Source organism: Stegodyphus dumicola, chromosome 10, assembly GCF_044657685.1.
Source record: "Stegodyphus dumicola isolate Sdum_Otavi_A_Nest chromosome 10, ASM4465768v1".
In the NCBI taxonomy this organism is placed as follows: domain Eukaryota; kingdom Metazoa; phylum Arthropoda; class Arachnida; order Araneae; family Eresidae; genus Stegodyphus; species Stegodyphus dumicola.
In genome coordinates this window covers 116,473,356-116,499,775 of record NC_140777.1, presented here as the reverse complement: position 1 = coordinate 116,499,775, position 26,420 = coordinate 116,473,356, and the positions used below count along the sequence as shown (strand labels likewise).

General features: G+C 33.8%; 1 protein-coding gene across 8 annotated transcripts in view; it reads right to left on the bottom strand.

Annotated features, from left to right (window-relative positions):
* Positions 1 to 26,420, bottom strand: part of LOC118198052 (twitchin-like) — a 480,648-nt gene that overhangs the window by 222,432 nt on the left and 231,796 nt on the right. For all 8 annotated transcript variants that reach the window (XM_085825414.1, XM_085825418.1, XM_085825417.1 and 5 more), the window contains 15 exons: positions 25,266 to 25,472; positions 22,941 to 23,243; positions 21,865 to 22,022; positions 19,446 to 19,590; positions 17,100 to 17,244; positions 11,880 to 12,016; positions 11,350 to 11,655; positions 9,400 to 9,702; positions 9,006 to 9,287; positions 5,954 to 6,259; positions 4,690 to 4,992; positions 4,451 to 4,575; positions 3,299 to 3,455; positions 2,809 to 3,114; positions 2,413 to 2,715 (listed from right to left, as the gene is read on the bottom strand). In XM_085825414.1, the coding sequence (XP_085681540.1) occupies positions 2,413 to 2,715; positions 2,809 to 3,114; positions 3,299 to 3,455; positions 4,451 to 4,575; positions 4,690 to 4,992; positions 5,954 to 6,259; positions 9,006 to 9,287; positions 9,400 to 9,702; positions 11,350 to 11,655; positions 11,880 to 12,016; positions 17,100 to 17,244; positions 19,446 to 19,590; positions 21,865 to 22,022; positions 22,941 to 23,243; positions 25,266 to 25,472 (3,486 nt within the window). The remainder of the gene's footprint in view (positions 1 to 2,412; positions 2,716 to 2,808; positions 3,115 to 3,298; positions 3,456 to 4,450; positions 4,576 to 4,689; positions 4,993 to 5,953; positions 6,260 to 9,005; positions 9,288 to 9,399; positions 9,703 to 11,349; positions 11,656 to 11,879; positions 12,017 to 17,099; positions 17,245 to 19,445; positions 19,591 to 21,864; positions 22,023 to 22,940; positions 23,244 to 25,265; positions 25,473 to 26,420) is intronic.

Below are 26,420 nucleotides of genomic sequence, written 5' to 3'. Positions count from 1 at the left end.
TACCATAGTTCTTAAAGTATTCTTTAATCGTAGTTTATAAATTCAGAAAAATAATATAGCCAATTATTTATACCTTTCGAATGAAAATGTTAAAAATTCTTTTTTGATAAAAAAGAAATAACATAATTTCCATGTTTTCTTGCAATTCTCCCTCTTGTTTTATTAATTTAAGTTTGCCGAAGCTTGCTAACAATAACTGACAAATTTAAAAACATAATTAAGGTAATTTTCGAATTCCTATAGCCAATTTAGCGCCCCTTCTAGTGATTCACCTGAGGCAAGTGCCTCACTTGCCTCACCCTTGTCTCAGCTCTATGCATACGTACATATTTTATTGACATATTATATATGTATACTTATTATACTTTATATATTTATACATATATGCACCGCTCGACAATGAAAATGCAACACCAAGAAGGAGTGGTCAGAAAGTGATGAAATTTGGAAAAAACGACAGAGACAGCAAGCAGCAATAAGTGATCTTTATTTCAAAATGATAGTCAGAATACAGAGCGAGAACGCCGTCGGCTCAGTAGGATATTAAACTTGGAATTGCCGCCAGAGCGGACGACACACAACGGCATATGAGGAACGTTACCGAACAGCCTCATATGCCGGTAGGATGTAGGACCACCGCGGACAGCGATGCACGAAGAAACACGTCTAGGCATAGAGTCAATATGAGTGCGAATGGTGTCCTGAGGGATGGCTGTGCATTCCCTTTCAACCATTTGCCACAGTTCGTCTTCTGAACGAGGCAGGGGCAGAGTCTGCAAACGGCGTCCAATCACATCCCACACATATTTGGTTTGTGACAGGTCAGGAGAGTACGGTGGCCAGGGAAGCATCTGTATACCTTGCAGAGCATGTTGGCAGATGCGAGCACTGTGTGGTCGGGCGTTATCCTGCTGAAAAATTGCATTAGGCAGCCCCTGAAGGTAGGGGATTGCACCGGCCGCAGTACATTATCCAAGTAGCGTTGGGCCGTCATAGTGCCCTGAATACGAACTAGAGGTGACCTGGAATCGTAGACAATAGCGCCCCAAACAATTATGCCACGTTGTCGCGCGGTGGGGCGTTCACCACTTACTGCCGGATTAGATCTGTCTCCACGTCGACGCCACACACGTATGCAGCGACTGTCACTGGATAAACAGGAGCGTGACTCATCTGAGAACACGACGTTTCGCCCTTCTGTCATCCACATCGCTCCAGTCTGGCACCATTCTAAACGTTGGCGTCTATGCTGTGGGGTCAATGGCAGTCGGACGACGCCGTGAGTGCAGGCCAAGTTCAACCAATCGACGGGAAATGGTTCTGGTCGACACGGAAACATCCAGGGTATCTTGCACATGTTGCAGAATCGCGGTACAAGCGACTTGCGGGACTGCCACAGCTTCTCGGCGGATGCGTCGATCCACGCGTGCTGACGTCACTCTGGCTGCACCTGCACCCCTCCTTCTTTACACATTTCCTTGTTCCAACCATGTTGGCCATAGCCGATGCACTGTGCTCGTATCCATGTGAGTATCAGCTGCGATTTGACGTAAGGACCAACCCGCCCTTCTCAGTCTGATCACCATACCCCTCGTAAAATCGTCTATCTGCTGGAAGTGCCTTCGTCGACGGCGGCCTGGTATTCTCTCACACCAATCAACAAATATCGTAGAGGGGTGGTGCCCACGTCCTCCGTCACTCACTCTCTCACTATTACACGTATCCTTCGGGACAAAAACCAACTTTCTTCGATAATTCGTCTGACAAAAATAACGACACGAATATTGCCCATTCTGCACGTTCCCACGTGCGTCGGAGAGCTGTGCATTTCACATCATTCACATAACTCAGTGATGTGCGTCTACTCTAAAATTTGCATAAATTTCTGACCACTCCTTCTTGGTGCTGCGTTTTCAATATCGAGCAGTGTATTTTATTGCCATATAATATATATTTATTATAGCTTATTGTATCGATCGATCTCTCTCTGTATATACCATATTTATATTTATTATATTTTACTGCCATATAAAAAAATAATATTTTGGAGATTTTATAACTTTTCTAATATAAAATATAAACACTAATTTGTTTCAGAAACTTTTGCGGAAAGGGACTTCCCAACAATCAGGTGTATCTAGTTTTAACCCTGCATCTCCTGTGATTTGTTGTTTCACAAATCGCACAAGTAATTCAACAAAATTTCATTTAATTTCAATTGAAATACATATTCTGAAATTTTATAAAATAATACTACTTATGTTATAACAGACAATAAAGTGACAATCCTATTTTACAAAAATTCGGGAGCTGATTTTAAAACATAATTAGTTATTGGTCCGACAAAAGCACTTCTAGAAAAATATCTGTATTCCTTTTATAGGTTAAAAAATAAGTTCAAATTATACTTACAGTTCCTAGCCTTTGCAATATGAGGCTTCGTTGGTTCACTAGGCTCACTTTCACCAGCTTTGTTAATTGCTTTAACCCTGAACTCGTACTGATGCCCTTTAACGAGGCCAGTAACCTTTCCTTCTGGTTTTCCACCAGGAACTTCGGCACAGGTGTCCCATACAGTACCAAAGCGTTCTTTCTTTTCTATGATATATCCTGTGATTGGTGCACCGCCATCGGTCTTGGGCGGTTGCCATTTCAGTTCTACCATATTTTCATCCCAGTCTACAAGTTCAGGTGTTCCAGGCGCACTAGCAGGCTCTGAAAAACGAGAAAAGATAAAACTGTTTAAAGTAAAATGCTCACGTTTAATAGTGCATTGAAACTTAAAGTTATTCTAGATATAAGATGTACCATAAGGATTTTTAGCAACGGTTGGTTTGTCTGTGACCAGAGGTTCTGATTCACCCTCAGTATTCACAGCTTTGACGCGGAATTGGTATTCCTTGCCAGGTATTAATCCTGGAACATCAAATTCAGGTTTGTCAGCATCTGCACGACCTACAGGTACCCAAGTACCTGTTGCAGTGTCCATTTTCTCCACCTGGTAATGATTGATTGGCTTTCCACCGTCGTCTTCAGGTGCCTCCCATTTCAATTTACAGCCCTTAGCATGTACATCAGACACTTGTAAAGGACCTTTCGGTTTGGAAGGAGCACCTAAATAGCAAGAAATCAAGAAAAAAATGATGTCAAAGCACATATGTATAATAAAAGACAGAGTGCTCAATAATTTGAAACAAAGCAAGAAAAAATCATATATTTCTCTAACATCTAGCGTGACTAACAATAATGCATTCTAATTCATATGATGCGTTTAATTTTCTTTTACGTCTGAACATACCTAAGATATTAATTTCAACTTCAGCTTCATCTTTTCCATGCTCATTTTCTGCAGTTATCTTATAAACCCCAGAATGCTTCCTTTGTGCGTTATGAATGATTAATTTTGTGTTATAATCTACATTTACGATCTCCCTGCTCTGTGAGCTTTCGACAATCTGAAATGGAGAAAATAATTGATAAAATAGAATTAGCTTTAAGAACATTAATTCAAAGAGTACAAATGCGATGCTGGAATAAAATCTGTAAATAAAAATGAATTTACTTTAATGAATAGTTATTCTAAATATGAAAACTCCTAAAGATCGAACCATCTCAATAAAAACTGCTTTTCTATTTGTTGTTGAGAGATATACAAGCATACATAATTGGAATTTTTAATATGTGTACATCTATTATAAACATCAAAAACGTATATAAAACTTTCTGTGATAACAACATTAAATGTACGTTTGGGAGCAAAATAATTCAGGTAGAGGATTTGACATAACGTATTAATATTAAACGTATTATCTAAGCCAAATTAATAATAATTTTAGATAACTATAATTATGACATTTAAAATGAGAAATCACTTCCTTTCTGAACTAGTTTGCTGAATGGTATATGTTAACTTTTTAAATAAATTATAAGCGAAAATTTAATGAAATTAAACATTTGGCACTTTTCAAAAGACGCCAAAATAAGAATAACATTTCCAATTATATTTAAGTAATAGAAGTGTAGAAGAAGAACCAATAAGCTAATTTGCAAACAAATTTATTATATTTTACTTAGGAAAAAATTCTGCCAGATATAAAATCTAACTGATACTTGTTGTCAGTAACTTACTACAAACAAAACGCTGTTGAATTTGATAAATAAAAAGTGTTTTCAAATGAAAAAAACTTCTAAAACCAATAATAGCTGCTTTCGAGAACATTTAGGATAAGAGATAGTACTTGACATATGCAAAGAAAACAATGTATCATTTGAAATGGTATCATAAAACAATATGAAGCGTTAAAATTCCATAATTGTAAACGTGAACGTAACCAAACAATGACGTATTCCTTCAGAAGTATTACGCAATACGAAATAAAGGTTATTTTCATTTCTTAAGAAACGAAGGCATATTGAATTCAAACAAAAAAGATAAAACATATTTACGAACCTTTCCTTTCAATGCCCATGTAACTTTAGGTGGAGGCTCGCCTCTAATATTGACATCTAATTTCAAGGATTTGCCCTTGCGAAGCGTAGTCGTTTCTAAGTTCGTTCGATCGATGTACGGTTTCACTAAAATACAGAAAATATTTCGTAGTAATGAGGTAAGCAAAGACTATATTCGTTATTTCAAAAATCCCATTCTCTATCAGATAGTTATACGAATTAAGTGAAAAAGAAACTTACATTTTCGATGTTTCACCAAGTGATGTTTAGTGGTATCACTTGGTTCGCTAGGACCAGCTGCATTAACTGCAATAACTCTAAACTGATACTCTGCTTTCTCCTTGAGGTCCAAAACTTTGACTTCTGGTTTATCGCCAAGCACCTCGGCGGCTTTCTCCCAATTCAAACAGAACTTTTCTTTCTTCTCCACAATGTATTTAGTGATTGGAGATCCACCATCACTCGCTGGAGGAACCCACTTCAGATCTACACTCGCGTTATCCCAGTCAACGAATTCCGGAACTCCTGGTTTTCCAGGTTCATCTGAAAAAAAGGTCATAAAAATGAATAACAGCAGCGGCAAGACTCGTCAACTATATGCTCTAGAAAAATTTCGATTATTTTTCACTGTGTTCAGATAAAATAAAATGATCAAATAGAAATGAATGCTTATTTTTTATATATATACTATATATCGAACGCGTTTGATTTACTTTAGGGTACTATACTAATGGTTTCCGAGTTTTATTTATAAGTGAGGTCTAGACCTAGTTTAAGATAATCAGTAAGCATCATTTTAAGTAATCATCGGAATGAAAAGGTAAAGTTATCCCTATATATGAGGCAAAATTGTTGTAAAATTAGCATATTGTTTCAGAAACAGTTCAGTATTTATTGAATATTATTAATCATATTTACTATTAACTATTAGCGGTACATATTAAAAGTGATGATGCTTTTATTTTTAGTTACAGCGTCAGTTTCCGTTACAGCTCAGTTAGAGCATTATAAATCAAATAATATTAAAAGTTTATAATATTGATTTAGAAAAAAAGAAAGAACATTATTAGTTTTTTTTTTTTTTTTTTTTTTTTTTTTTTTGTTCAACATTTTCTTTAGTTGATGAATAACAATCATCAAGAGGCATGCATTAACGACTACAAAATAACTAAAACATTGGAAATGATAAAGGCTAATGAAAGAGGTCAAATAATTGACGGTGTCTTTCCATCAAGTTGAAACTTTACGAGTTCAATTAACGAATACAAAATTTAATCAAGGCCAAGTGAAAACAATTGCTAACATGCGGAGTTTTAAGTTTGAAATATTTTAAAAATGAATTTCTGCCTGAAAAATAATTTTAATTCACAGTGCTTGAAGAAAACCATATATACAATAAATCACTGAGGTAAATCAACATAAAAAAGAAGGAATATAAATGGAAATTATTTTAGAAATATTAAAATATTAAACTAACTATATTTGAGATCGCCGTGATCCTTACCGTATGGATTCTTGGCAATTATAGGTTTTAGTGCCTCTAGCGGTTCGGATTCTCCTTCTTCGTTTATAGCAGCCACTCGGAATAAATATTCTTTACCAGGAGTCAAACCAGTCACTTCCATTTCTGGCTTATCACCGGACACTTTTCCAACCCGAGTCCATCTACCACTTTCTTTATCAAACTTTTCAACTTCATACTGTTGGATAGGAGCACCACCATCATCTGCAGGCTTTTTCCATTGAAGTTTGCAGCCTTCTTTGTGGACATCTGAAACTTCGAGAGGCCCTTCTGGCTTCGATGGTTTTCCTGTAAGAAAGAGCGTAATATGTAACAATGATGCAAAACTGAAGTCAGGCAGTAAATTTTCTCCTTTTTATAAATTTTTATTTACTTCACTCATGCTTTTCATTGTGAGTGGAATTTTGCCATTGATTTTTAACCTACTTTGCGATAATCAATAGAGTTCCCATTTTATACACACACACTGTTTATCGATAACAATGCAATATGGTAAAACGATATTATCAAACTTCGAATAAGATTTTTATTATTTAATGTTTAAACGATTATCGCACATATCTTTGTTTAACGAACAAATTAAACATATCAGAATTTTACTGTTTGCATCATCGAATAGGGCAAAAAAATGTTTTTTCAATGAAACTTGCATAGAACTTTTAACTTATTTGCTTAATTTTGAGCGAATTTTTGAAAATTCTCGATTTTTTAGACTATTTGACATTTATGATATTAAAATTTTAACATCTAAAACTGTATATAGAAAATTGTAGAATTTTTACAGATTACAAAACAAACTTTTCGCCCTCTTTTTAAATAAGAATTTAAAAAAATATTAATTAAGCCATTTTCTATATATATTTTTTAAATATGTTGCAGTTTGCGTGAGAAAAAAGCATTTCAAGCGGAAAAATTACTTTCGAATTTGCCATAGTAGAGCACTTGATGATTGATGAGCACAATTTGCCATAGTTTGCATCTTGACGCAGTTAATGATGAATTTTTAACATTTTTGCTTTATGTAAAATGCTCGTTGACGCTTACTGTCATACATCCAGTTTCCGAAATATGAATATTCAAATCAATGCCTTCGTTCTGTGAATGACGTTCAGTTATATCTCTTTATTTCATAAATCCCTTACAAATTATTGCTTGTGTTTTAATAATGACTAAAATTTCATCACTGGTAACGTATAACTGAGGCTAAAAAACAGAAAATAAAACGTTTATTAATTAAACGGAATTAAAAAGCGTTTTTATGCAATAAGCTTTTATATAAAATGGATATGATAGTTAATGTACTAAAAGAAGAAATATAATTTATCCTATTTAATTTAATGGGAATAATACATTAAATAATTCTGTTTACAGAATTCATCTGCAATTTTATATCGAGAATATTAAAAGCGTGGGGCGCCTAAATAACGAAATCTTTTAATTTAATTGGCCCACCAGCGGCCGAGCGGTAAAGCCGCTGAACACTGGTAGTTCGGTCTGAGGTTCGAATCCCGCGAACGGGCTGGCTGCATGGGTGTTTTCGTGGTTTTCCTCATGTGTAACGTGTTTACGAGCCAGTTTCCCTTAGAAAGTCCTCCACGAAAGGCATCCCTCCTCTTAGGCAGATAGCCCTAGTGTGCTTTGCCATAATTAAATACACCATACCACACCACCTTTTAATTTAATTGCTGTGTCAAATGCAAAGCTGCTAACTTTTTAAATTTTCGATTAATTTAATTGTACTATAAGCCATTAAATCTTTTAATTTATCATGAACGCCCAACGCTCTTATTATTTGATATATAAAATTGTAGATAAATTCTGTAAATAGAAATATGTAATCTATTATTCATATTAAATTATATGATAAATTATTTTTTCCTTTTAATGTATTAGTTATAATATGCACATTTTAAATAAAATATATTACATAAAAACCTTTTCTTAATTCTATTTTTTAAATATCTTGTATTTCAAAGTCAGTGATATTAAGTATCAATTATTAAATGCAGCGTATAATCACAGATAGACAGAAAAAGTTTTTTAAAAAAATGAAATCTGAGCAAGTACATTGCTAGATTCCAAATAGTCATAATTTTCAACTAAACCTTTCTGATCAAACGCTGTATATTTAAACATTCAATGAAATGAAATGCTACACAAGACAATATTCTAAGAATTAAATATTATATTCAGTTACACGAATAATTTCTTTCTGAAAATATAATGTGAATTATAAATAAATTTAGCAAATGAATATTTATAGTTTTAATTAATCTGCACTCTAAAAGCCATAAACCTAATCATTGAAAAAATAGAATTGAAGCTACATTATTAATAAAATAAAAGTGTTTTATACATATACATAATTCTTGTGATAGGAAATTTAAAGCGTTAAGGGGGAAAAATCATCAATCTATGAAAGAGACATAGAAATGTTTCAGACTAAGTTTTTATAGTAATGAAAATGTTTCATACTTATAGGCAATAAACACCTGCTTGGAAGTAATGTATTTGTAAAACTTCAAACTCTGCGTCTCAAATAAAGATTTTAATTAAAAAAATCATGCGGATTACTATTGTGACTTCAAAGATTATCGAAATAGCTATAAAAGTATCGATTCTGGAAAATAATACTAAAACTCATATAAGATTTTAAATTGCCATGACGTCTGAGATCCTGAAGAAAAGTTGTGTATTTACTCACCTAACACAAAGAAAGATAACAGAAGAAGTATACAGAACGAAAATATAAAAAATTATTAAAACCACCACATAGAGAGAAAATGTAATTTTAAGACGAAACTTTCAGTTAAAGAATTTAATTTTAAAATATCCTGCACATTCAGGAGATTTTCACTAAATATTTAATATTTCAATTAATATTAATATTGTATCAAAATTCTTCATTCTAAAATTCTAAAATTCTTTTGCGCCAAATACAATAATTTATTCTAAGTTGGATATTTGATTATTTTCACATATTTCTATTACCATTACAAACCAGAAAATTTAATGAAAACGTAAATGAACTAACCAAGGATTGTGACATCAACAGACACAGTATCCTTTCCAGAAGCATTCGTTGCAGTGATGGTGTATTTTCCAGAATGTTTCCGCTTGGCTTTTGTGATACTAAAATCAGTATGGTAATCCCTACTTTCGACTTTTATATGGTCGTCTTGTACCACTTTGTGATCTGCAAAAGACCACACAATTTCCGGGGGAGGTTCACCTCTGACATCGACATCAAATTTGATGGATCGACCCACCTTAATCATCTGTGCTTTCAAGTTCGTTCTGTCAATATACGGCTTCACTGCAAAAATACATGGTTTTCATCAGCAACTCAAGAATTACTACAATATTTTTAATAATAACTATGTATTTCATAAGCAGTATTCATAACAGAACAAAATAATAGAGCTCACAATGTCTATGCTTGACCGTATGATTTTGTGTTGGATCACTTGGTTCACCAATGCCTGCCTTATTGACGGCTCTGACGCGGAATTGGACTACAGAATTTTCTTTTAGTCCTTCCACAACTCCTCTGCATTTAGCATCTTCTGTCTTCAGTACTTGTGACCAGGCTACGCTGAATTTATCTTTCATTTCAATGATGTAGTGCAGTATAGGCCTGCCTCCATCACTGTCTGGTGGCACCCACTTCAATTCTACTTTGGTGTTGTCATAATCCACGATTTCCGGCTTGGGTGGTTTTCCAGGTTCATCTGCATAAGAGACCAATCAATATAAAATTAGACTATGCATTAATATAATTAAAATAAACAAAACAACATTAGGCGTATTATGTATTATTGTCAAATTTTAAAGGAATGCTTAATAATTAAGAATGCTAAAATTAATAAGAGTAGACTTACAGTTTGGAAATATTGTACATAAATCATTTAAATTAAAAGGTAAATAAGTATGTTATCTAAACTATTTTGATAGTTAATATTTGTCAGTGAGCAGATATCAGTTTATTTCGTTAAGTTTTCTTGTTCGTGGTTGCAAAGACAAAGTTTTTTTAAAATGTTGTAATAATATATAAATAATAAATTCGCTCATGTAATTTTATATATCCAAAATCTAAAATAAGTTTAAACAAGAAAATTTATTTTATCTAAATACAAAAGTATTAGAAATCAATACTTCATATTTTGTTCTACCTGACTGCATAACATTTTTAGTCACAAAAACTACGTTTTCATCAAATAGCCTCATCAGTTTAGGCCAACATTCTTGTTACCTTATTTATCATTGAAAATGTAGAACAGTGGTTCTCACCCTTTTTGACACGCGCTACCCTTTCACTTTTGCTAGATGATTATTCCTCCTTCCTTTCCAAAACTACTAAAGTATTTATTATTATTATTTATTTAAATTGTAAAGTACTTTATGTTAACTAACCAATTATTATGATTTAAGCTTTTAATATAACTTCATCTTTCCGTATTTCTCACCAAAATGTAAATTAGATGTTTGTGTATTTAAGCTGAAGGCTTTGAATCTTTAGATTAGAACTGGCCGCCGCGTCTTGCTCGCCATCTCTGCTCAAAGTTATGCTCCGGATTTAGCATCTTGCTTGATGCTTTAAAATACGCGCCGGTAAAATTCTAAGCCAGTTTAAGTAACATGTTTTACTAGTATTAAGTAGATATATAGGTATCTACATTTGAACTCAACTGTCTGTTTTGTTAATTTTAGTTACCCACAAGTAGTGGAAATACCATCCGTAGCATAAGTTGCGCCTATTCTGTTTAAGTTAAGAGGGCCACCAGTGGCCGAGCGATAAAACCGCTGATAAAAACACCTGTAGTTCGGTCCGAGGTTCGAAACCCGCGAACGGGTTGGCTTTTTGAGGGTTTTCGTGTTTTTTCCCATGTGTAACGTATATACGAGCCAGTTTTCCTTAGAAAGTCCTCCACAAAGGCATCCCTCCCCAGGCAGATAGCCCTAGTGTGTTTTGTCATAATTTATCAAATTAAACCAAATCAAACTATTTAAGATTAAATGAAAATGTTATTTTAATGTTCTTCAGCTGTTTAAAAAGCAGCGATAACATGCTATCAGTCTGTTAGGGTCTGCAGGATTTCAATTCCAGCTTAGAAATTTTAGATTATGTTTTAATGTGTTTTATAAATTAAACAAGAAAAATGGTAGAAATTGGTAATAAATACCAAAAACTTGAATAAAAGTAATTTTTTATATTTTAAAACTAAAACTGAATACTTAATAGGTAAATAAAAGGTCTGACAGCATCCCCTTCTGAAACTGATTCCACCCCTCCCGGATGAAAACCCCTGGTGTAGAAAGTCGAATAGCGTTTCCCACTTGTTAATGAGAAATGGTACAGTATTTTAATCACTACTCACCGTATGGATTTTTCGCTTCGATAGGCTCTTCGGTAATTAACGCAGGTGATTCACCATCTTTATTGATTGCCTTTACTCTAAATTTGTACTTTTTCTTTGGCGTTAATCCATCTACAGTAAAGGTATTTTCACGTGGGCCAACCTCCCCTGCAGGAACCCAACGTCCTGTATCTGTGTCCATTTTCTCAATAACGTAACCTTTTAGTTCTTGGCCACCATTATCATCCGGTGGATTCCATTTTAGTTTGACATGATCAGCTCTTACCTCTTCAGCTTTTAGTGGTCCTCGAGGAGCAGTTGGTTTGTCTAAAATAACAAAATTTCACTATTTAATAAATTAGAGGAATTCCAATAAATAAAAAAGCTAAAAGTATACATCCTAAATCACTTTTATTTATATTCATAATTTAACAGCTTCTTAATAAAATTTTTAAGTTTATGGGAAATTATAGAAATTCAAAGATTAAAAAATAATGAGAATAGTGATAAAAAAATCAGCATATTCTGAGAGGAAGTAATAGTTTCTTTACCTAATACAATGACATCTCCCCATGATGATATAGAACCAGTGCTATTTGAGAGTGTCAAAGTATATTTCCCGCTGTCAGAGCGTTCAGCACTTTTGACGAGGAGTGTTGTATCCTTCGTGCTTTTCTCTATTGTAATTCTGGAAAAAAAAGTTAACATAGGCTTACAATTAGATGGGTTAATGTAGTATTTACTGAATTTTCCTGCAGGAGAATTAAAACACATTTTTAAAAATATCTTATTTGCTAACATTTTAAACTACACATGCTTAGCTTGAAAACTTTTGAATAATAAATAAACTATATTATCAGAATACGGTCGCTCATATTTGTTTTCGGACACTTGTGATTTACAACTTTATTTGCAAACTCCAGTTATTAAATATTAGCGAAAATGGTTTTTTCTTGTGTTATTGATCATCTTTTTTAAAACCTGATTGTTTTGAAAAGATTTGAACAAAATATGTTTTTAAAACAATTCTGGAAATGAACTCACATAAGTATTCGGACACTTTTAAGTTTATATTTATTTATATATTTAATAAAAACAGTTTATATTTAATAAAAACATGAAACTCATGGGGCACTGAATATTTCATTGCATATCCTTTAGCAAAATATTACATTTTTCATGCGCTTTGGCAAGGATTTAAATAATGTTTTCAAGTAAGAATATTCCCGTTTTGTTTCATTCCTTCGATAGCATACAGCCTTCGAGGAAAAGTCATGTTTCCTTATTCTTTTCTCCAACTCACTCCATACATGTTCGATAGGATTTAAACCTGAAACATATAGAATAGTTTTAATAATTTCAGGATAGTTGTGTAATAACCAGAAGGGAACATTTAGAGCTGTATGTTTAGGATCGTTATCCTAATAGAACTTGAATGTCTTTTGCATTTTATGGGTTTTTTTTCTTCCCCCCCAGATGCTTTTTCAGGTTTTCTTTAAGAATATTTATGTGTTTACACTGACCCATATTATTTTCTATAAAAATTAAGTTTCCAATCCCAGAGGCAGCGAAACATACCCAAACTACTATGCGTCCACATTTAAGCTTGAGCTTAGGCAATAGGATTTTCGGTTTCAATTCTTCATTCGGATTTCATTATAAAAAATATATTTATGACATTTATTTTTTAATAAACGAGGCTTAGAAGAGATAAAAAAATACTCTACTCGGAAAAATTTCAATATTTAGTGCAAGATCTATGCAAATAAACTTCAAAAATACGAGTGTCCGAAAACAAACGTGAGCCACTGTATACAAAATTAATAATATTTTTTTGGTAAAATGTATAATTACATTATGTACATTTTCAACAGTACATTACGGAATAACTTCCAAAATATTTTGTAGCAACTCTAAGTTACATAATAATTAGTATTAGATTTATTTCAAAACAAGATATTCTATAATTTAACGAACATAATCTTTTCTATTTTAATGTACATTGACGTAAATATACTCAATCGTTTAGCATTTAGATGCCATTCTCAAAAAAGACTATCAAATTAAAACTGCTAGAGCCAAGCATTTGTAAAAATTCAGAAAAGAAAGCAAAATAAATACATAAACAACTACCTTTCTGTACCGCCTCTTTTATTTTCCACCACTTAAACAAACTACATTTGAGAAAAGGCAGATTTAGTAAACTTCATTTCAAGCAAGCAGTTCTGGTCTTCTTAACTTTTAATCTATTATTTGAAATTGTCGATATATTTCAGATCGTTATCTTATATACTCGTATCAATTCGTATTTGCATTTACACTGGTGTGCAAAAATTAAGGACGAGACGGTTTTTTCAATATAACTTTGTACAAAAGCTTTCCAAATCAACACATTTAATACAGTAAGATCCCCAATACGTAAGGACATGAGTAATGTAAGCAACACTTACTAAAAGAGAAATCAGAGGGATAAAAAGAAGCTTTATTGAAAAAGTAGCATGGAGCGCAATGCGACTGAAGGCCGAAACATCCCTGTGATGGGTGTCCAGCAAGAAACATTCGGTCTTTAATAGGGGATTTGATCTCCCCTGACTGCTAAGCAGGTTTCACAGCGTCTGCCCATGCTGAGAATGAGGGTGTCAATGAGTTGTTGAGGCATTGCTGCCCATTCGTCTTGCAGCGCCAATCGAAGCTCCGGAATCGTTACTGGTGGTAAGGTACCAGCTGCCAAGCGTCTGCCTAGAAAATCCCATACATGCTCGATGGGATTGAGATCCGGAGATCGTGCCGGCCAATCCATACGTTCAATATCCTCACTCCCTAAGAGCTGTTCGGCAGCTACTGTGCGATGACATGGTGCATTGTCGTCCATGAAAAGGAACTGCGGACCCATAGCGCCTCTAAAAAGACGCACATATGGAAGAAGAATCTCGTTACAATAACGGGTCCCGTTGACTGAACCTGCGTCGAAGATGTGAAGGTCTGTACGACTACCAAGCATATGCCTCCCCAAATGAGAACACCGCCACCTCCATACCTGTCCCTTTCTATGATGTTCGAGGGATGACTGCGGCTTCCCCGCTCTCTCCAGATGAGTATGCGATGAGAATCGCTACTCAGACTGAATCTGCTCTCATCTGTAAAGAGTACTCGTCCCCATTCATTGTCTCTCCACTTCCGGTGTTCCCGGCACCACAGAGAACGCCTTCTCCGATGGGCAGGCGTTAGAGGTACACACCGTACAGGGCGTCGTGCAAACAGACCACCACCGTGCAGTCTTCTGGCCACGGTAAAACGCGATATCGGTCGTCCAGTCGCCTGTGTCATGTGTCAAGCGATTTCTCCCCCTGTCTGCCGCCTGTTTCTTCTGGCTTGTAAGGCAATATACCGGTCATCTGTGGGTGTGGTTCCTCGTAGACGACCACTACTAAACCCCCGGATAGCTGTTCCTGTAGTTTGAAATTGTCTCCATAGTCGTGAAACGATGCTGTGAGCAATTCCGAACTCTGCAGCCACACTTGTCACACTGCGGCCTTCCTCCAACTTCCCAATGATTCGACCTCGGGTAAAAGCATCCAGATGTCGTCTAACAGATTGATTATTCGCCATTTCTCGCTGAGGCAGCAACTCGGTGGGATTTTAACTGCTATACGACGTGCAATCTCTTTGCCAGAAATACTGATCTTACACCGACAACATGCTTTATACTACTCAGACACTCCCCCATTACGTCTACCTGCATATCTGCGCATGTGCTACCGTACATCACCTTACTTAATCTCCTGATTGGTCTTTCTGTCCGCTCTGCCTCTTCGTTCAGCTGATATGCTAATTTTTCGACTTCGTCCTTAATTTTTTCACACCAGTGTAGTAATTTTATATTATTTCATTTTCACGATTTTTCATGCCTCGACAATTCGAAAGTGCGATATTCGGCTTTCACAAGTAAATAATTAATCAATATTTTAAAATTTATAGAAATTTTTGTAGACGTACAGGAAATGTGTTCGAGTCTATTTTGATACGCATATAAAGATTCTATAAGGTATATTTTAATTTTATAACAGTTATTTTAATTTAGTTCACCTTTCCTGTCTTTCCTATAGCTTCGGCTTACAACTAGAATAAGTTTTTAGTATCGCGTTAAATGCAAATGAGAAAAAGAATAGTTCAACTGACTTCGCTAGATAGTGAGGATTCCTGAGTAGCCCGTTTGCCTTTCAGTTACGTCTCTCTTAGCTATTATTACGCTCGGCCGTATTACTTTCCTTTTGATAGTTCTCTGGTTAATTTAATATTACGGGTCAATTAGTTTAGAATTGGGTTAGCTTCGACTAAATCTCTTTAGTTAGTCATTAGTTATCAAAGCGGTGGAGAGAGGCTTCACAAAAGTGAAGTACATTGAACTGACAACTCGTAGTTACCGGAGCAGCAGATTAGTGTAGTTGACTCTTGCAGTAATATCCAAGTAATTAAACAATAACAAAGATATTCCGTTGATTAGGTACTACAACTTTAAAAACAGTTGCAACGTTTTCCAAGCAATTCAGCTAAAATACCAGAAAATTAAGTCACATAGTAACATGACTGTTACTATTCTACGGGGTGAATGTAATTTAATTTCTAGGTTTTAATAGAATAGTAACAGGACTGTTACTATTCTATTAAAAGTATTATAATGTAAGCTTATTGCTATCCATTTTGTATGTACTTGTTAAAAAGAATGTTGTAAAGCAGTTAAAAATGACATTGAAAATCCAGTCAATGTGTAAATGAATTACAAGTTTACTTTGATTATCTCAGTAAAAGTATTGTAAATATGAATTCAGGTAATGTTTAAATGTGTATTTTATGTAAATATCACATGTAACTTGTACAAGACAATGTTTGTAATTAGCATATCGATGCTTATATACAGGCCTTGTATGCCCATGTAATATTTATATTTATATTTTTATATGGAAGAAATAATCCCTTCTGTCAAAATGATTATTAATACTGTAAGACTTTTACAACAATGTCAGGTCATTGGTTATCTCAGGCGGCGCTCAGTTAGTCATTAGTTAGTTCTTATTTCTTACATTTTGAGTTTAAGCCCAAATGGAGGCTTTGCTATATGCCCTGAGAAAGGGGCCGACAGTTAAATCTTATTTTGAGTGAAATAAAGGGTAATTAACCCTTCTTGAGTTTACGTTTTCTGTTCTTGGACTTAAGTGCCCACCAGCGGCCGAGCGGTAAAGTAGCTGAACACTGGTAGTTCGGTCCAAGGTTTGAATCCCGCGAACGGGCTGTCTGCATGGGCGTTTTCGTGGATTTCCCCATGTGTAACGTGTATACGAGCCAGTTACCCTTAGAATGTCCTCCACGAAGGCAGCCCTCTTCTTAGGCAGATAGCCCTCGAGGCTTTGCCATAATCACAAACACACACACACAAACACACTTGGACTTAAGCGATTATTCGCTTAGCAGTTCACTAGGTTCCTCAAAACTTAGTTTAGCAGAATAAGAGGAGGAACTCTGTAATTTTAATTTAATAAAATTACGATATTTGTTCATTGTGAAATTTTTGTATAACATTAGCAGGGACAAACATAAATTTTTGCTTATTTAGTAAAGGTTGCTTCAGTTTTAGTAAATCTGAAGCAATTTTGAAATTGAAATTAGCCACAAATTATAAATTTGCGTCGCTGCTAGGTATTAACCCCGGAAAAAATATCCTTCACAGCAGATTACTGTGATATGTTTCTATAACTTCTTTAATAGTTACTTACTTTTTGGAAGGCTCCAGCTCTTTCAAATCACGTGACCATTTCACCGTCGGCGGAGGTTCACCACCAAACTGAATTTCGAATTTGATAAGTTGACCTTTCTTAACAACCATTCCTTTCACTTCGTCGCCGATTATATAAGGCTTCACTGTAAAAAATAAAGATAAAGGATTAAAAAAAAATTAGTTAATTTAAAATACCATATTCATCGATTCAATTATCCACTTAAAGGAGGCTTATATTTTTATAGCATGTGAACTGCTTATATATAGATATATAAGTAAGATAAAAATATATAACTCAGCTTTATAATTACATTTAATAATAGCCTCTTAATACCTCATTTTTAATTTGGTTATTTCCTCTTTATTCTAAAAATAATAATAACATTTCTAGATTGCGCCATTTCTAATTAATCTATGCCACAAAGCCTGCATAACGCTCATGACGTAGTTATTTCGGAACCTAAACTGAAACCTTTGTAAACCAAAACCTTCCTCTTTGGTGAGCTGCCATTTTGGACGGGCGCTCACTTCGCTTGTAACTTTGTTGCTGCTAAGACGTCATTTCTCTGTGTTCTGTTCCTGTCGTAATTGCATTCAAAAATGTAAATGTTCTGAAAATAGGCCTGATTAGAGGGCCAAGTGAACTGTGGCTCTAAATGTAAATTTAAATAAAAATGGAATTCAAACCTGCCTTCGACTGCCAAATTTCTTAATTCATTGCTCATCGGCATTTCAGTATTCTACGCAATCAGTATTCTTCTTCTTAAATATGGATCTATGCTCTACGCCTAACAACACTGCTACTTCTTTTCCTCTCTCTCTCTCTCTCTTTTCTTCTTTTTTTTTAAAGCTGTATATATAGAGAGAGCTTAACTTTTAAAAGGTAAAGGCAAAGCAATATTAGGGTACTGAAAAATAATTTTTGCTGTATAAACTAAAACAAGGAATGTGGACAGAAAGTCACCATGTTTCGATAGCTTCTCAGATTCTACGGTTATTGTATAAATTTGGACCTATGAGTATTCAGGAATATAAAGTTTCCTCAGGTCGTAGACTAAAACAAAACAAAACTTGATAATACTTGATAAAGAAAAACTTGATAATAATTTTAAATATTTGCCGAAATACTCCAAATGTAAAATTAGATTTAGTAGCATGAGCTATGTTTAACATTTTTGTACAGCAAATGATACAAAAGTTAGTTGAGTTACTTAAGGATACAGCAGACACGATACCATACTCATATAGCTTAGAAATGTAGCATTTGTTTCAAACTAATTTCAAATAATTATTCAAGTTCAAAAATAAAATAATAAATTACCATTTTGTCAGCATTTTATCTCATTCATGTTTATTCAAAATTCTGTTAAATATTTTTAAATTCATAACAAACAGTTATGAAATTGATACCAAATTATACTGCACTGAAATAGCGATAAACTCACCAAATTATTTTTATAAACCATTTTACAAATGCTCAGCACTAATATGGAAAACATCTTTCCAATAAGTCGTTCTGTCCTATACAAGCGCCAGTACATCGCGATAATACAATTATGAGGTTGAAAGATGATGGAGCTACAGTGGAAGCACAAAGAAAACACCCCTTGAGAAAAAAAAAAAAAAACACACGAGGTTAAATCTGAAGGACCTCTGATTTAACTTTTTCTTTATAACCTTTGATTTGATTCAAATGTGGCATCAGTCAGCTTAACCCAAATAAATTCTTTTAATGACGAACATGGTATCGTAGCAACAAAGGTTATACTTTTGAGTGTTTCTGAAATATGGAAAAAAAATCGAAGAGCTTATCTCTATTTCAGCGCAATAATGTATTAATCTGTAGAGTAATTTATTCGTTGTCAATTTCTTAAATCTTACCGCATCTAGGAATATCGCTATATGTTAACAGCTTAAATGAAACATTATGTAACAATCAGAACTTTTTCTCTGCATTTCTGATAGGTTAAGCAACTAAATTAATTTTAGTGATTGTTAAGCCTTGAGATTTAGTGCAACAATTCATCAGATTCCTTTAATCAGACATCAATTATAATTATAAATTGAAAGCAAGAGCACGTTTTTTGGTAAAGATAGAATGCTGATTTGTACATATTTTGCACTAGATAATTAAATTATTAAAATAAATATTCTTAAACAACAAATTGCTTTTGACTTCATCAAGACAAGTATGCAATTAGATGGAAAAAATATCGATCTTATTTGTTTAGAAGTAGATTCTTGCTGATTTCATTAGAAGACAAGTATGCAATTTACTAGAAAATACGTTATATTCTTTAATATTTCAATCAAGTAATTTTCAGTAGAATTATTTCGTCATTACCATATCTAGGCTTAGCAATAACCGGTTTTGATGGATCACTAGGTTCTCCAGGTCCTGCTTTATTAACAGCCTTAACTCTGAACTGATATTGTACTCCTTCTTTAAGACCATCCACTCTGCATTTTAATTCATCTGGTCCCACTTCCTATAAAGAAAAACAACTGATATTACGATCTTTTTTTTCTTTAGTATGAAAACACGTTTTTTATTTAACTGTCTCTTCCCCCGCAAAATTTTTTTAGCACATGAAATGCACTTATTAAGATAAAACTACACTTTAAATAAATCTGAAAAGCACAAAAATTCATTTTTGTGTCTCCGCAGTATTGGAACCTCCTTGCAAATAACTCATTAAAAAGGAATTTAAATGAAAATATTGTTGTGCGCGTACGGGTTGGTAGATTGAACGCACACAGCTCCGATGATAGGTTGATAAAATTTATTTTATCGAAAAATAAACACTTCAGAGTTCTGAAAATTTCCACAAAAATAGTCGTACAACTCTTCACAGTATCACAGAGTACAATCAGTAATTACACTTCATACTACTAAGAATGTTAAACACAACTCAATGCAAAAGGCATCTAAAGAGCGAATCTAACCCGGAGATACATCAGTACTCCGACTGACGCTGAACTAACAACTACAACAACTCACAACTGAAAGAGATGCTTTCTCCGGCCTTAGGTAGTTTTCACTCAGCCACCGAGAAATGTCTAGTACTTTTCGAAGTTATTGAAAGGCATAATGCGGTTACAGTTGCATATGAAATCAATTACAGTTATTCAATTACAATACCAATCGCAGTAATACAGAGACCGGTCCCAAATATCGCCGTTTGGCGACTTCTCGCCAAATTTGGCGACAAAGTTTTTAAAACCACTGCCAGCTCGGCGATATCTCCCCAAACTGTATTTTTACTTTCCAGCAAGCTTCATCGCTCTAGATTTTCATGTTACATTATTACAACTGCTGTTTTTTTGCTTAGTTAAAAAGCTTTAATATTTAAAACTTCGGCAGCTGCTATAAAATTGGAGATGATAAACACTTCGTCAAGACCTGCTCACTTTTAAAAAAATATAATAAAATATTTGATCATAAATCGAATTTTTAACAGGGAATGGCTTTCATCAGGTTTTGACAAGTCAAAAAGTCTAACAAGAAAAATTATGGATTTTATCAAGAAAGAAAAATTATATTACACCAATAAATGGATATTTAACCATCAATAGCGAGAATTATACCTCAGTATCTGTGTTATGTTTGTATCTATAACTGGGATAGCCTAATTAAGCCACAGGGTCACGTGGGCGGGCTGGTCCTCACAAATAAACAAACTGGCGACGTTACATACGGCCACCAGAATGGACAAAGTGAACGATAGATGTTCTTAACATCAGTAAGAAATCTTAAACATAAAGCATAAAATTAAGACAAATATTCTAAAATTGAACTCTGTTGACAGAGTTCAACTGGCTGTCAGATATCAGATTTCTGAAAAGGGAAGTAATGAATGAATAATACAATAACTCGCAAAGTGACTAAATTTATGAAATGAATATTTAAGCCAGAACCTCGTGTGGTAAGTTCGGGTGTCATTACTCGGATTTCATAGCGGATGTTCTGTCATAATTCCTTAAAGGATACGGTATTTGTTCCCTTGTAGGCTTTCTTTAAGTCAGGTGATGTCAAATCCGGTGACCGCTACCGCGTCATTGTACCATGAGAGCCAAAAAAAGGCGACTCGCGGAGACTTTTCGTTGACACACTTCCTCATTGTTTGTGAAGTACAGTGGTTTGATTTATGTGATTATGACAAATCCTCGAAGGCTTTTTGCCAAAGGCCCATATCATACGGCGTTTTGTTTCACACGAACAACTGTTTCGGACAATTTTTCTGCCTGGCTTACTATTAAAAGAAAGACGTGCGACTCTTTCCTTCCTTTCCCAAAAAAATTGCAAGTTGTTCGTTTTCAACCAATCAGCTATCAGCTTGTTTGTAATGAGGAACCAGTTTTCCCAAAACGATCTATGGTGATTGGTTGTTGTGACAAAGCAGAAAATTTTTTCCAAACAGTTGTTCTTCCGAAACAAACCGACGTGTGATAGCAGCCTAAGGAGATGGATACCTTCGTGAAGAATTTTCTAAGGAAAACTGGCTTGTATACAGGTTAGACATTGTGAAGTACAGTGTTACTAGTGTCAACTTTCTTATGGCATTGACTGCCCTCTTCCCAAATTTGGCTAAATATTTAGTGAACTATTTTGATTTATTGGTAAAATATTTACGAAATGACGTGACAATATCTTGGGCCCCTTTCGAGTGGGACACTCGGTGTGATAATATTTATATAGAATAACTCCTACTATGCAAAAATTTCTCTTCCGTAGCTTTAAGTATAGTAAAAAAAGTACTCACAGGTCCTGTTGTCCATTCTCCGGAAAATTTATCTTTATATTCAATAATGTATCCCGTGATTGGTGCTCCTCCATCACTTTCAGGTTTCTGCCATTTTATGTCAACTCTGCCAGCATCCCAGTCTTCTATTTCTACATTACCAGGTTTCGATGGCTCATCTATGAGAAAGAAAGGTTGGTAGATTTAATTCAAGAACAGAGTATTAGTTTAGTTTTCAGTAAATTATAATCAATATAATCTGTTTTTCCAAGTTAATATGTCATAAAAACTTTATGTTAAAGTTTACGTTATATACTATCTGTTATAAGATCATAAGGCCTAAGTAGACGACGCTTAAAGTAATCGCGGGTATTGTTATCTAATTGCAGAAGTTCTGACCACTTGTATACGAAACAAAGGAATGTACATCGCTTATTGTGATTAACAGTACGGTTAATATGGTCAAAATATTATTTTTTAAACTGTAAAGTCTCCAAATAAGTTCAAAATTGATTTTAAGTAAAAACGATAACGATTATTAGAGAATGTTAAGACATTAGGGGTCAGTGAAATTACGGAAATTGCCGCTGATGAATTAAAATTAAATTTTTTTAATTTTTATTAGCTATGTTTATATTAAATTAGTTAAATTCCATTGCTTTTTTCAAAGGTACTTTTTTCTCCTCTTTTAATGTTATCAGATAGCCGTAGACAAACGTGATCGCATTAAGCGGTGCCTACCGTATTTAATTTATATACTATTTATCTTAAGATTTTTAAAGTTATACGCTATTCATCATAAAACATTTTAAGTAATATATTTATTTTGCAGTAAATAAAATTTAATATTTTAAAATTTAATTTGAATTTTTTTATAACACGTTTATATTTATGCTACGTAAAGGTGATCATATTGAGGAATATTGACTAATTTTGTTCACATTTTCATAAAAAGGTAATGCATACTGCACATTGCATGAGTAGTTATAAATATTTCTACATGCAAAAACAATTAGATTTCCTCTTTATAGAAAAAATTAATCAAGTAATTTTTAAACAAGTTTTGAGTTTTATATACACCACGTTTTATTGCTTACCATAAGGATCTTTGGCAAATGTATTCTTTGGTGCCACAAGAGGTTGTGATGATCCTTTCTCATTAACCGCTCTTACTCTGAATTTATATTCCTTCTTCGGCGTAAGATCAGTCACATCAAATTTAGTGTCTTCAGTGGTAGCTACTTCGGCCCATCCTCCTCTGGCACCCAGATCCTGCCTTTCAATTACATAGTGTTTCAAAGGCATTCCACCGGTATCCTTGCAAGGTTTCCATTTCAATTTGCATCGATCTCTGTAAATGTCAAATACTTCTAGTGGACCTTCAGGTGGTGTTGGTACATCTGGATAAAATAAGCATAAAATAATAATAAGCATTAGATAATAAGCATAAAAAAGTTTACAATGAAAATTATATACTTTCTCTCACTCTCTCTCTTTATATTATATTTTCATAAAACAAGGGTTATGACTGAAGTGTTTGTTCTGACTATATATAAACTGCTATTTGGTACTCAGATTTATTTTAGCAGATGCACTTTAAATGGTAGTACTCTGCTGCCTGTCTCAACTGTAGCTAAATTGAAAACAAGTATCACAAATAGAAATACAGACAAAAACATTTTCAAGAACTGATGAGCTGCTAAACAGTACAATCCTCTGTCATAAAACGAAAAAGAACGGCAAGAATCCAAGGCAATGGTGCCATCTACGGTTGAAAAATAAAATCAGATTAAAAGCTAATTTATTATAAAATGGTGGGGAATACGGATTAGAATTCAAATCATTGACTAATGCAGATAGATTTATAAGATAAATTTCTCTATATTAATGAGTGCTCTCAGATGGTATATTAGAAAAACTAATTTACCGTCTGAGGAAGTTTCTTGGATGATTTCGGCAGAAGCAAAACTGAATTTGTAATTTTCAGACCAATAATGTTGTGTAATAAATGATTTCTTTGTTTCCACTCTTCAGACATAAGACTAATGTGCCTTGACGCAACATTTTAAAGCGCGTTTTTAAAATGGTCTAAATCTGGAAAATCTTACATAACTAAAATCACACTTTATGCACTTATAGCTTAAAATACTAAGCATTATTTTTCTTTTCACCTATTCTTTTTTGTGAGAAGAGGGAGAATTTACTTTCGAGTTTTTTTCATAAGTTTTTCGTAAACAAACAGTGAATTGAATTAAACTTTCATTAAAAAGGAAATTATCTGCATTTAAAACTAAAAGTGTATTTATGAAATAATTATGGTTTGTTCTTGAAATTAGTGTACATTTGAGGGCAGTTTATAAGCTTGCAGCGATCCCGATGAACAGTTCGTACGCTCGTACAATGAAACAGTTCAAATATCCGGAACTGCTATCAGAATGCATACGATACACGACGGCTCTTCACCTATTTAGCGACATCAGTCAAGGTGTGTAACTGACGCGAAGTAGACTTATGATCGCACCACAAGATGATTTACCATTTCCAACAACGCGGGCTCCGTAGCGTAGCGCTTTCCTTCTATACTTAGTAGATGGTGAAGCAAACAAGCAGCAGGACACGTGAGCGTAGCCATTGTCCACATAGCGCCCGTAACCGCCATAACGAAGTGGGCCGATGCTGATTATGTAGTGTATAAAGACATTCGTAAGTGTTTCGAAATAAATCTTTCAAATGATGTGTTAATATAATGTACAAGTGAACCTAGATCTTGTATAAAATTATTCCGTACAAGTGAATGAACACTCAAGCGAATGTTACTTTTATAACAAATAATTCTAACTGAAAGATCAAAAGTTACGTTAAAATAATACTCCTAATTAATAAATTATATAAAACGGGGAAAATGATTAGTTTCAAACTCTAAAAAAATTATAAAAATATATAACAAGTATTTTTTAATAATGAACTCCGGTTTAATAACATAAATACTATTCTTGGTGAAATTAGTAATCCTTAATATTTAATTGAGGAAGAAAACGTAATTCAGAAAAATCTGCAAATTGTGACATGTCAACGCTCCTAAGGTGCACCCCGTTTTAAATGAAAACACGGAAAAAAGGGAAAAATATTACACGGGGAAAAATTTACGCGACATAAATTTAGAGAAATACTCTATTAAATTGGTTATTAAAAACATTTTCCAGTTTCTGTTGCGTACAAAGAATTTAAGGAAAATTTATAATTCACACAGACTAGTATTTCGATATTTCCGATTAATACATTTTTGGATTTTTTTTTTTTTTTTTTTTTTTTTTTTTTTTTGCAATGATATTGAAGTTTAAATTTCAAAGAAAAGATGATTCTCTATTAATCATTTTCAGCAGTGGTTATTTTTCAATTACAATAAGAATTTATCTGCTTACCTTGAATATTGACATCAAGTTCACACTCAGCTTCTCCTTGGGAATTCGACAAACTGAAATGGTATTTTCCAGTTTGCCCTCGCAGTGCTTTCCGGAATGTTATAAGTACCTTTTCATCCTTTACAACTATGTCGACTTCTTTGGGCGTTACAGCTTGGCCATTGCGTAGTAATTTTGCAACAGCTTTTGATGTCCTCGTACCAATGACTGTAAAAGCAAATTATTCGCATTAAAATATTAGGTAGAATAACGTAAAATTAAGTACTAAAATTGCAGGTAAATGTTGGGTAAAGTAACTAAATTATTTAGCTAATTATATAGTTAATCATTGTATAAATAAGTATTTGAATAATTAATTTGAATTACAATTAAGTGTTTTGTAAAGCAGCATAAAATGTAATTTTCATACTTGTAATTTGAATTATTATTAAATACGAAAATTAATTGGTATTTTTGCAATAGGTGACCTAGACAGTAGACGATGGCTTTATGTGTATAAATCATAGGGCTCGAACACGAGGTTCAACCTCCACCAAAACTCATTGATTATTACGAAATATTGTATAATCCGATTAATTGTTAATGGTAAAGCGTTACTTGAGAATTGAAATATAAGGACATCGTCGAGGGCATAAATTTAACAGGTGATGGTCAGCTGATGACATGAGGTTACGAGTAAATGTTCTTAGGGAATAAGCTAAAAGTTCTGATCAAAGCACATAGGTGTTACACAAGCAAGTGGAATAATTTTTATACAACATTCACAATACATTAATTCAGAAGCAATAAGAAATGGTACATAATTTGTTAGTGCAGGAAAAAAACATAGGAACATAATGAATTATCTACAAATTATTACTTAAGATGGCCATTCGTCGCTTCGCATAGTAACGAGATTTGTCATCATAATTATACATAGAAAAGAGACTATTGTTTGAGTTGATAAGATTCAAATGGAAGTTGTGTGCCAGTTTATGGAAGTAGGCACGAAATTGTTGCTATGCCCAATTCTTCATAGATTGCATTATTCTTAAAAAAACACGGGCAACAGGCGATTTTTCTCAGGATGCAATTTAGCTCAGTCTGAAGTTCCTTCCGGTTAATTTTGCAAGAGTATGCCCATAAAGGGCCGGCAGAACTGAGCATGGGGCGTAG